Source organism: Lactuca saligna, chromosome 5, assembly GCF_052625555.1.
Source record: "Lactuca saligna cultivar CGN05327 chromosome 5, ASM5262555v1, whole genome shotgun sequence".
NCBI lineage: Eukaryota > Viridiplantae > Streptophyta > Magnoliopsida > Asterales > Asteraceae > Lactuca > Lactuca saligna.
The window spans coordinates 241,939,821-241,951,806 of NC_136421.1; the positions used below are offsets into that span (position 1 = coordinate 241,939,821).

At 34.3% G+C, this 11,986-nt stretch overlaps 1 protein-coding gene across 1 annotated transcript; it reads right to left on the reverse strand.

The window, feature by feature from the left end:
- Positions 1–2,711: 2,711 nt before the first annotated feature.
- Positions 2,712–5,997, reverse strand: LOC145047147 (zinc finger protein CONSTANS-LIKE 9-like). Its single transcript, XM_078995380.1, has 5 exons — positions 5,845–5,997; positions 4,571–5,218; positions 3,780–3,971; positions 3,294–3,556; positions 2,712–3,207 (listed from the first exon to the last, which is right to left on the reverse strand). Exons 2-5 carry the CDS (start codon positions 5,096–5,098, stop codon positions 3,078–3,080), a joined length of 1,113 nt encoding a protein of 370 aa, XP_078851506.1. The 5' UTR covers positions 5,099–5,218; positions 5,845–5,997; the 3' UTR covers positions 2,712–3,077.
- Between the last annotated feature and the right edge of the window lie 5,989 nt (positions 5,998–11,986).

Genomic DNA, 11,986 nt, shown 5'->3' on the forward strand with positions numbered 1-11,986 from the left:
GTCATTTTCCATTTATTTTTTAATAAAATATATAATATTTATTAAATATATTAAATAACTAATAATAATATATCGGGTCGGTTTCAAAACCAATAGGTTGCTTCATGGGCGGATTTACTATGTTGCACAGGGTAACGTGGGCTACCCTTCAAATTTACCGTCAAATGTAAATTTAGTAAAAATCCATCAAAAATCCACTGAAAATCCGTCACAAATCTGTCATGAATCCGTTGGCACTCCATCACAAAGTCTGATAATTGTGAATTTAATGTAAATTCGTTGGTTTAGTGATGATTTTGTGACGGAAACTGTTTTCAAAAATGATTTTTTTTTCTAGTAGTGCAACCTCTAAAAATATTGTGTAACCACTGATTTTTCTTTCTGGTTCCGCCATTAGGTTGGTTTTTGATCAGTTTCAATATCATTGGGTCGGTTCAGTATTACGGGTTCGGTTCACAAATTGAAAGAAAAACCGAATTTTTTAGTTTTAAAAAATTAGAACACAAAACCGATGTTTTGGTTTCGGTTTTATCGGTTTTCGATTTTGATTTTGCTAAACCCTAGTTAGTGGGAGCTCAAATGGGAGTGAGAGATTTAAAGGTAGTGTGAGCTTAAAAATTATACTAAGGGGTATATAAATGATGACACATCCTTAAGAAATATCATTGTTACCAAGAATCCAACATATATATATATATATATATATATATATATATATATATATATATATATATATATATATATATATATATATATATATATATATATATATATATATATATATATATATGGCAACAAAATGATAAGTTGAATATTTTTCCAGTTTCAAGGGTCTTCTAGATAATTGATGAGAAGACATCAAACTAGAGAGATGATGTTGCACAATTTTGAGTTTACGAGAGGTATTGGAAGGCAGTTGGTTGTTCGTTGATCACCCCTAAAATGACTAAGTGATAAGGTCTTGCCCCTGAAACATTGTGTGGGGTAAAAAGGCAACTTCTTTACGAAGGGATCAAATAATCCCAACCCATATCCAGTTTTACTTTTATGGTTGAAATAAAAAAAATTAACTCTACAAATAGATCTTAATGTAATTGGGAACCTAGTTATGAAATCAATATAAACCATCTCTACTTTTTCCACATGGTAGATCTCAATGTAATTGTAAACCTAGTTAGGAAATCAATATAAATCATCTATACTCTGGCCACTTGATAGATCTCAATGTAAGTGTAAACATAGTTACGAAATCAATATAAGTTATCTCTACTTTGCCAGTGGACACAACACAATCCTGTTCTTTAATTTTATTTACATCTTATATTTGTGTTTTGTTATTCAAATATCTAAAAACTTTATCCTATCGCGAAATTTGAAAAGGTATAGTGTAATGTTCCAAAGAAAAGAAAGTAATGCTAGTCTTCAACCTAATCCTAAACAATTTGATCCGGAATCAAAGAGATGTTTATACTTTTTATCTTATAAGAAAGTATCACTACAGCACAATCAGCTATTGTTATATACTTGATTTGGTTACTAAACTATTTTTTGTGCAATAGGTCACTAAATTTACAAGTTACCCTTTAATGCACTTTCGTTAATTTTAAATGGTTTTCCCTGAACCTACGTTGAAGTGTGACGCAAGGTTACGTGGCAGGGGATCACATCATCAGTCATCCACCATTTTTAAAGGGAAAATGCACAATCAACTATTGTCATTTACTTGATTTGATTATTTATTTATTTATTTATTTTTCACGATAGGTCATTAAATTTACAAGCGACCCATCAATTAAGTCATTTTCATTAATTTTTAACGAATCCTCAATTGCCCAACCTACGTAGTTGGTTGGCTTGTAAATGACACTTATTTGGCTCTACGCTACCACCCCTAGCTGCACCTACAACCTCATCAATCTAATGTGTTCACTCCTGAAAATCTTGTAAGAAAAAGCAAAACTCAACATTGTTTCATTACAAGCACAAGTCATCTAATTTTTCAAGCACCACCAAATACGCTCTTACTCTTGATCTATAAATTTTCTCAAACCCCCTCCTCTCCATCTCTTACGTTCTCTAATCTTACAAGTCAATCACATAGAATCGATAACCGGGGATTCACAAAAATTAACGAAAGTGACTTAAATGACATGTAACTTGTAAATTTAATTACTTAATGTATAAAAAATAGATTAGTGACTAAATAGGGTAAATTGCAATATTGATTATACTATAGTCACATTTTACTTAACACTGTAAATAGGGTTATATTGATTGTGCTACAGTCACATTTTACTTATCACTGTCACATAAGCTTTCTCAACACATCATGCTTCCACGTAGGCTTGTTAACGGGGTAACCACGTAGGCTTGTTAACGGGTTTATATAGCTTGCGGAAACTTGAGGCCACACGGTAGGATTTTTTGGAGTGACTGTTGTTTAAAATTAACGAACAAATAGTGACCCATTGCGCAATAAAATAACAGACCAAATCTCATAAATAGCAATAATTAATTGTGCTGCACTAACATTTTCCCTTATCTTATCATAGAAAACCTTTAACACCGAAAAGAATCTCAAATGCCCAATTGAGATAACGCAATGGCCACATCCTATGAAAGAAATATAAACATAATTTTGTTGATTTAAACCTTGCTACATTTTGCATGTTCGTTATCAACTTCATTGGTGCTTATTCTCACTACATGGGTATCTAAAATCCAATCCGTCTTTATTGATTTCTTTTCATGTTACACCAAAGCTACCATACCTCGAACAGAAACTACCTTATTCTTGCTCGAAACAATCTCAGAAAACAAGAATGGAATCCTTAAAACTTCCCCAAAAATACTACACACTACAAAACATAAAATCCATCAACAGACGAACTATAAAATTGTCAAGACTCAAACCCTAAATCCATCTGTAATTTACAAAGATCTTCTTCATCCTGTACATACCATCAATCAGAAACATAACAATTCACCATCACTAAATTCTCTTCACTCATCTTCTTACCAAGTAAGATGACAAGTTAAACAAGGATTTGATTCGACAGTTTTCATACATGTGGTTCTCAGAAGCTTCTCGTTTCAGTCATGGGATCATAATCATAAGCCTCACCAGCCTTAATAAACCGACCTTTCACACGTTTTCTCACATCTGCCCTCGCCTTTCGCGTTGCATACCTTACTCTCTTCTCAAATCTACACAAAAAATCGAGTGTCAAAAGGGCGATTTCGTGATATAAAAAGATGAAATTTTAACACGTGTAACATGAAAACACACTCACTTGCGCATCTTCTTTTTTTCCTTGTAACGAAGAACAGCATCACTCCTGATACTAGTGCTTCCTGGACCAGGGGTGCACCAAGGTGGCTCACCCATTGGAACCACAGATGAGGCCCCACAGTCTTGATATTCACCACCACTGCTATCACCACCAGTTAGACTTGAAAATGAAAGATTTGAATGTTGCTTTGCATAACACGCGTTTGGTTCGGTTTTGCAGCTCATTAATGAATCCACTGAGGCTGCTTGACTGCATTCTGGCTCCTAAAATAATCAAAAGTTATTAGCAACTAGTAAATGTATAACTTTTAAGGGGAAATTACGAAAAAGCCGTTGATTTTAGGCAGGTCAAAATGGTTAATTTGGAAAAAGATGATGTATGAGAGGTTAAACTGCAAAAATTTTGAAAATATAATGTTTTTTTTTAGTAAGTTGTGTTAATTTTAGAAGCTAAAAAAATATGAATGAGAGTGATAGAGATAGATACCTTTGTTGAGTCTCTCATGCCAAACAAGCTATCGATTCCATCTTTTGCAAAAAGATGTTTTGGGTCGTTATGGCCTACACCAAAGAGTTCTTCATAGTTTTCGATGTTCATGTCAACTTCATCCATGGTGAAATCATCGTAGAGCCCATCATCCACGAGTTGTTCAGAATCTTTTGTCCTTGAATATGATACCTGAGAGTAAATCATGCAAAACAACTCAATAAAGATTGAAAATTTAAAGATTTTGTGATCAACCCACTTGGATTGTTACAATCTTGAACTAATAAAGATGCAAAAAACTCGATAAAGATTGAAAATTTAAGATCTTGTGATCAACCCACTTAGGTTATTACAGTCTTTAACTAATAAAGATAGAAAAAACTCGATAAAGATTGAAAATTTAACGATTTTGTGATCAACCCACTTCAATTATTACAATCTTGAACTAATAAAGATGAAAAAACTCCATAAAGATTGAAAATTTAAGATCTTGTGATCAACCCACTTCAATTATTACAATCTTGAACTAATAAAGATGCAAAAACTCGATAAAGATTTAAAATTTAAGATTTTCTGATCAGTCCACTTCAATTATTACAATCTTGAACTAATAAAGATGCAAAAAAAAAGTCCATAAAGATTAAAAAGTAAAAGATTTTGTAATCTTCAATTTTTATAATCTTGGAAGTAATAAAAATGCAAAAGATCAAAAATTTAAAGCTTTTGTGATCAACCCACTTCAACTATAACAAAATTGAACTAACGATAACTGAAAAGGAAGAAAATTTTACCTTTGATTGAGAAGAATTCAAGGGTTTTACTTGGTGAAAGATGTCTTGCGACTTATTATCATCACCCTGGACGTTGAAAGAACCCATCCAATCACTCTTATTCTCATCTGGCAGTGATGAATCTTGAGTCTTGTTTTCAGAATGTTCTTGGCTGTTATCAGCGATGCTCATTGATTCCATATCTTGTTCACAAGATTCCATAAAGGACCAAATAGAAGAAAGTTCAACAGCCGAAGGGCATCCTGAATAACAATTTAACGTTTGTCGACTATGTGAACTTGCACTTGAATTAGCTCCATTGTGACCTACCCAATCACAATTCTGACAAAGAGATGCTTTTTCATCCACACATCTAACAACCGCAGGCTGTGAATTACATGTATCACATACAAGCGTTCTCATGTGGCGCTTTGATAGTGGATTTGCAGAGTGAACATTTCGATCACATGATAAGCACAAGTAAGCTGCATCTGATCGACAATACACCATTGATCTTGCCTCCCCACAGTAATCACAATTGTACCCCATGTTTTCAAGAAAAGACGTTACCCAGATCAAGATTTTGATCTCTTCTAACTTTATACTTCAGAAAAACGTGCAAGATCCTGTCAAAGTGGACTTTTTACTGTCCTTGTGAGATCAAGTCATCTGCATCAATCAGGATAAATGAAAATTTTCGAATTAGATCAAATGAATGCACGTAATTGATTCGCAATATGAAGAAGTTGATTAGATCTTATTGATAAAATCATAGAATAAATGTGTAGTTTCTTGACAAAATGGTTGCTGAAACAATCTATAATACGAAATTGATGGAAGCCAAAGGAATAAAAGCTTCGAAGTGAAAGGGTTTTAAGCATCTTGCATCTGAACAAAAGGTAAAACAGAATCTAGAAAACTAAAGGGAAGTAGAAAAGACTTCAAATTGATTTGTGGGTTGCAAAATTAAGAATCAGTAAGCAGTAAAAACCTAAATAAACCGATAAAAATGGGAGAAAGTTAATCGAAACTTAAAGTGGAGCAGATCAAGCTGAAAACAAGCATATACGATGATAATCCAAGCTCAAATTTTCGACAAAATCAAAACGAAGCCGGTGAAAATAGCCGAATACCGACAAAGAAGATGAAAACTTCATCGAAAAAGATTCACAATAAAGAAATGCTCATCGATGAATCGAACCAGACCTTATAGGTGACGACAAATCAAACAAACCCATAAAACCCCATTTCTATAAAGTTTCAAGAAACAGAACCCATAAAGCTTAGTAGCTTACCAAGATAAAGAGGGCTATAGTTGAGATCTTTTTGAGTTTCAGACGCTTAAAACCCTAATAAAGAAGAGAGCTTTTCAGTCTTCAGATTTTTTTTCTCTTTTCCTAATCTGTTCTTGTGTTCGGGTATTTGTTGTGAGGTAGGTGTTGATTGCGGAGGTGTGTAAAATATCTGACAACACATCACAAAATATCTACAGAAAGGGCAAAAAGTGCAAGGAGAGAGAAAGAGATAGCAAGTGCCAAGTGGGTCCTTGTCCCTTTCTTGACATTTAAAACTCAGGCCCTCTTCACTTGTTTTGTTTTTTCTTGGTTTAATAGTACAATTTCATCCTTGTACATATGCCAATTTGTGATTTTTGTGATCTTAATAAATTTTGTTTCACTATTTTATCTTTGTTTTCTTTTCACTTGTGTAAATGATCAGCATATTTAGTTTTGACCTTTAGTAATTTTATGCAATTAGTCAGAAAAATTACTAGACTCGGTTAAACCAATCATAAAACGATTTAACTGAAAAGATTTCTTAAAACAATAATAGATCGACATCGAAATCAAATGATGTAAACAAATAGCTCTAGTTGTAATTTGATTATTTTCTCGTGAAAACTCCTTCATTCATTAATCACAATATACAGGTTACATAAAAAAAAAAGCATGAATACAATGAGCTGAACAAAATTGGGCTATACTAAACAGTAAAAAACTAAACACAATACAAACGAATATAATCTGCTAACAGCTCCCAGAGTGTGAACGGGAGGAGAATCGCGAACATTCAAGCTAGGCCGAAAGTCAAGAAAAAGCGGTGATGGAAGGCTCTTGGTGAAAATGTTTGTGTATTGAGATGAAGATGGTACATGTAAAACACGAATATGACCTGTTGAAACCTTGTTCCGAACAAAATGAAGATCAATCTCAATATGTTTGGTCCGTTGATGTTGAACCGGGTTGGCAGACATGTACACAACACTCACGTTTTCACAGTATACAATAGTTGCTCGATGAGGTGAGTAATGTAGTTCTAGAAGTAAGTGACGAACCAACATGTTTCAGCAACAACATTGGCAACCCCACAATATTCTGCTTCTACACCAGAGTGAGAGACAGTGTGTTGACGTTTAGATGACCAGGAAAGAAGATTGTGTCCTAAAAAGACACACTATCCCAAAGTAGACCACCAAGAAACAGGACAACAAACCCAATCAGCATCTGAGTATGTAATTATGTCACGAGACGAAGAGCTATAAAGTTGTGATCTATGACCAGTAGTACCATGAATATAGCATAAAAGATGCTTAAGAGTTGTAAAATGTGGTTCCCAATGGTCATGCATATATAGATAGACCTGCTGAACAACATAAGAAATGTCATGTCTAGTGAGTGTGAGACACTGCAATGCACCAGCAAGACTACGATATAAAGTGGGATCATCAACAGGAGGACCATAACTATCAAGCTTAGCATCAAGATCAGTAGGAGTGCGGGATGGTTTGCAGTTAAGCATTGAGGCATGTTCTAGAATTTCAGTAGCATATTTCTATTGAGATAAAAAGAGACTGGTTTAGGATCGAATAGTTGAAACACCCAAGAAATAATGAAGATAACCTAGTTCGGTCATTGAAAACTCGAAACTTAGTGTGGAGATAATACCTGATGTGATGGAGTTCGGTCAGTAGAATACTGAAAAAATTGATGGCTTGGTTGATGTTAGACTTGGTGCTGATGTTGTTGAGGCCCATTTGGAGGAGTAGGCAATAGGCTACGTTGCTATGATGGACGAACACCAGGCGTAACCTGCTACCAACCAAAGACCCATGCACCGTCACTTCTATTGCTTCCGCTGAAGCTGCGATTTCCCCCACCGGACTGAAAATTGTCATGTAGTCACCAGAGTAATTATTCCCATCGTTGAATCGACCACCATCTTGGCCTCCACGTTGATTTCTGCCGCATCGTCCACCATGGTAGCCGCCTAAACATTTGGTATTGTTCTGGTGAGTTCCATCCGTGACCAGAACAGTTGGAAAAGACGAGCTGTCATATAGATTTTGAACAAAAACACAAGCTTCATCTTGTTTGATCTAAAGTTCTCCTTGAGTTAGAATGGATCGAGTATCCTAGAAAGATGTATGAGATCTCTTATCCAAATGGAAGTGGCGACGTATCAAAACTTTGGAGATAGCTCATTCAAAGTGTAGGTAACAAGATTCGCCTACAAAACTTTGGCATCCATGTTTTCTAACAAATCTGCAATATTTTTGATGCGGTTGCAATATTCGGTATTATTAGAGTTACCCATAGAGATGTTTCTCAGTTTGTTATCAATCTGGATAACTTTGTTAACCTTATTGTCTCGAAAAGCTTTCTCAATGTTCTGCCATACTTCATAAGCAGGAACTTTTTTCTTAAAAATCAATTGAAGGGGTGAAGTAGAAAGAGTCTCATACATCCATGATTTGACAATAGAGTCCAACTTATCCCATTCATTAGGATTAGAAGTAGATGGTTGTTTCTCATTAGGAGGTTGTAAGTGATCAGCAACTCCATACCCTCTGTAATGGAGTTTAAACAATTCCCTCCATACATCATAATTCATCCTGTCCAAGTCAAGAAGCAATGGAACAGCATGCTTGATATTAATGGTGGAGGATAGCTTGTCAGAGATGATTGAAGATGACTTTAACTTGGGAGATTCCAGGTTCAGGCATGATGAAGATGGGAGATAGAAGGAGGGGAGGGGAAGAATGAACCACAATATAAAGATCAATGATAAGCAGAAGAATCTTGACTTAGACGTAGGGTTTTGAAGAGGGGTTTGATACCATGTAATTTGATTATTTTCCCGTGAAATCTCCTTCACTAATTAATCACAATATATAGGTTACATAGAGAAAATCCTGGAAACAATATGTTGAACAGAATTGGGCTATACAAAACAATACATAACTAAACACAATACAAACAAATATAATATGCTAACACTAGTGTGAGTTTCTCATATTAACTTTCATATCTTTTTATTGATCTGTTGAAGTAGTATGAAAGAGGCAAAAAGGCTTGCAAGAAAAAAAAAAACTAAAGTTATATGAAACTTTTTCTCCCTCGTAAATTCAGTCAAACCAGCTAAATAGTTTTGATTTAGTTAGTAACTTTATTGAAGTGAATAGTGAATTATACATGTCCCTAATCACATATTGACCATTATATTGAAAAAGATAAGCTCTATGGAGTATGGATGACCCATGGTGAACCCATAGTGTTATAGTCTTTTTGACTATTTAATTTCACACTGTGTTGCTTAGCTTCAGACTAAGTCGGTCAAAATCAAACCAAACCATACTAGATCAAGGAAAGGAGGAATATTTGTGTTAAAAAAGGTGCACCAAGGCTTGAGGCGCAACTCCACCATTTCGAAAAGCCTCATGATGTTGTTGTTAGGTGTGATTCATGGCAAGGCATGCTATGGTGTTCCATGGTGCATTAAGATACAAATTTATTTTCTTTCGAGGCATGTCTTTTGTTATTTATTACGTCTTTTTTGATTTATCATACAACCATTAAGTTTTTGTTAATGTTTTGTTATTAGTTGTTGATATAACACTTCTAAAAACTTTATATATTTGATATAAATTTATATTTAGGGATAAGTGAATATACCCTTAAATGTATATAAGCTTAGGTACCTAAATCCACCATAATAGGTAGTTTTGTATCATATATGCATTATAATTTTCTTAAACTTCAATCCATAACTTGATTTACTTTCAAGATTTTTGAAATCTCACTGTTATCTTTTCTCTTACATTACATCTTTCTACTGAACACCTACCATACTATATATAATATAGTTGAAAATGAAAATTATGTAAGAGGAAGATAATGATGAAATTTATAAAAATCTTGTAATTAAATCAAGTTAGGAGCTGAATTTTAAAAACTTTAGACAATTACAATGCATATATGATACAAAATGCCGTAGTATGGTGAGTTTGGGTATGTAAGCATATATACCTTTAAGGGTATATTCACTTTGACCTTATATTTATGTGATAATATATTTATAAATTACTACAAAATTGTCACCTTGGATCACACCTTGAAAAATGGCATGGCGTTGTTATGACTCATAAAGCTTGAGGCTTGGTCTTGCTGACACACCACACCTTACGCCTTTTAGAGACTTGATTAAATGTTTAGAACCTCATTATTTCCTTTAAGAACTCCAACTCAATTACAAAGTGAGTACAAATGAAATGGGAGAACCCTATTTATACAAAAGGCAAACAATTTAGGATACATCGTTTAGAATGTTTATAGAAGATGAATATTCATAGATCTTCAAAATGTATTTGAATAAGATGGTTTGTTACATGCTCCCCCATCTAATCTTGCGGCATCTTCTTCACATCTTCCTCGTGGTACTTCTTGATCTCATCCCTTAACTAACATAATGAATCTTTCAGTTCGTAGTTGCCTTGATTTCAGGTAGATTTCGCCACTTGCTTAAGTACAAACTGAATCTTGGCATTCCTTATTTCCTTATTGTTCTATTCAAAAAAACTTTTTATTATCTTAGTATAATTGCTGTTATTGGTGCTTTATTAGATATTCCAAGTCTTCATGATATGATTTGAGGACACTAACATGGAAAACTAGACGAATCTTTAACTTGCGAGGGAGTTCGGGCCAAGATGAGACTTTATTACACTCATATTACCAATAAAGGACCTTCATACCTCTATCGTATGAATTATTAACGTAGGAGCTTTAAGATCACTAAATCCCAAACTTGGAACTTTACATGACTTCTCTCCTTATCTGTTAATTTCTTCATTTTCTTAGATGTTTTATCTAACAAATTTTGACCCATATATGTTCTTTTCATGTCATTCATATACTGACTTATAATCAGGTTGGCTATTTCCATTGTATGCTTAGCTAAGGAATTTGAGTTCAAAGGTTATCGTCATATGACACTCTCTCAAACGGGCTTCTAATATGTGGCTTCACTCTTTTACATATTATAGGAAAAAATGAGTTATATTAGGATTTTCGACAATTTCTTTGATTGGTACTCACATAGGTCCCTACATATAATTCAAGTAAAGTGTTCCCCCTCTCTTTTCCTTGTTCATTTAAGGGTGGAAGCATGTTGAGTAGTTTAACGACATCTCTTTTTTTTTTAAACAACTTCATCCAAAATTTCATGTGAAATTGAAGGTCTAGACCCGTTACATTTACTTGTGGAACTCCCCAATAATTCACTACATCTTTGAAGAATAGATTAATTGGTTTATCCACGGTGCAATCGGGCGGGATTGCACCGTGGGATATGATGAATAGCTTGGGATGTGATGAAGGTACCATACTTTGAAGAATAGCTTGGGATGTGGTGAAGGTACTATACTTTGATAATCGATCCACCATAACAATAATACTCCCACAACCTTCCGACTTCGGTAAGTAAGTGATAAAGTGCATTGATACGTGCTCACATGGCCTTTGGGAATTGGTAATTGTTATGATAGTCCTTATGGTGGGTGTTTCTCGATCTTTTCTTGTTGGCATACATATCACATTCAAACATACCTTTCAATATCATCTCATACATGTGGCTAATAGTAAGTGTTATTGATCAATTCTTCCATTCTCTTGATCCCCGGGTGTTCTTCCTACATTGAATCATGATATTATTTAATGATGCTCCATCGAAGTTCATCTTGAGAATGAACAATCGACCCCAACCCCTTATAATAACAAGTCTCCCCTGAGCCAAAACACCTGGTCTTTCTTTCTTGAGCCATAACGATTAGGTTCTTAACAAATATATCATGATTTAACCTTTTGTGATTTGAACGTGCAAGAGTAATTATGCTTGTATGATCAATGATAATTGAACTTATGACTCAACAAATCTATAAGGACATCTGTCTTCCCCGGTTTATACTAGAGCGCATACTTAAACTTGGATAAGAAATATTACTATTGGGCTTGATTCGGTTTTAGATTCTTTTGGGTCTGAAAGTATCTTGTGGCAATATTTTGTTTCTTTATCACAAAGCTTGTGTCAAGTAAATACTGACTTTAAACTCGTAAACAATGAATAACGATAGTCATCTTTTTTTCTTGGACCATATCTCGC

Bases quoted from the DNA above. Each gene is read 5' to 3' on its own strand.
- LOC145047147 (XM_078995380.1), bottom strand. From the start codon at position 5,098: ATGGGGTACAATTGTGATTACTGTGGGGAGGCAAGATCAATGGTGTAT. The intron at 3,972-4,570 runs GTAAAATTTTCT...ATTTACTCTCAG, and splicing joins TGAATTCTTCTCAATCAAAG to GTATCATATTCAAGGACAAA. The intron at 3,208-3,293 runs GTGAGTGTGTTT...TTTTTTGTGTAG, and splicing joins GAAAAAAAGAAGATGCGCAA to ATTTGAGAAGAGAGTAAGGT.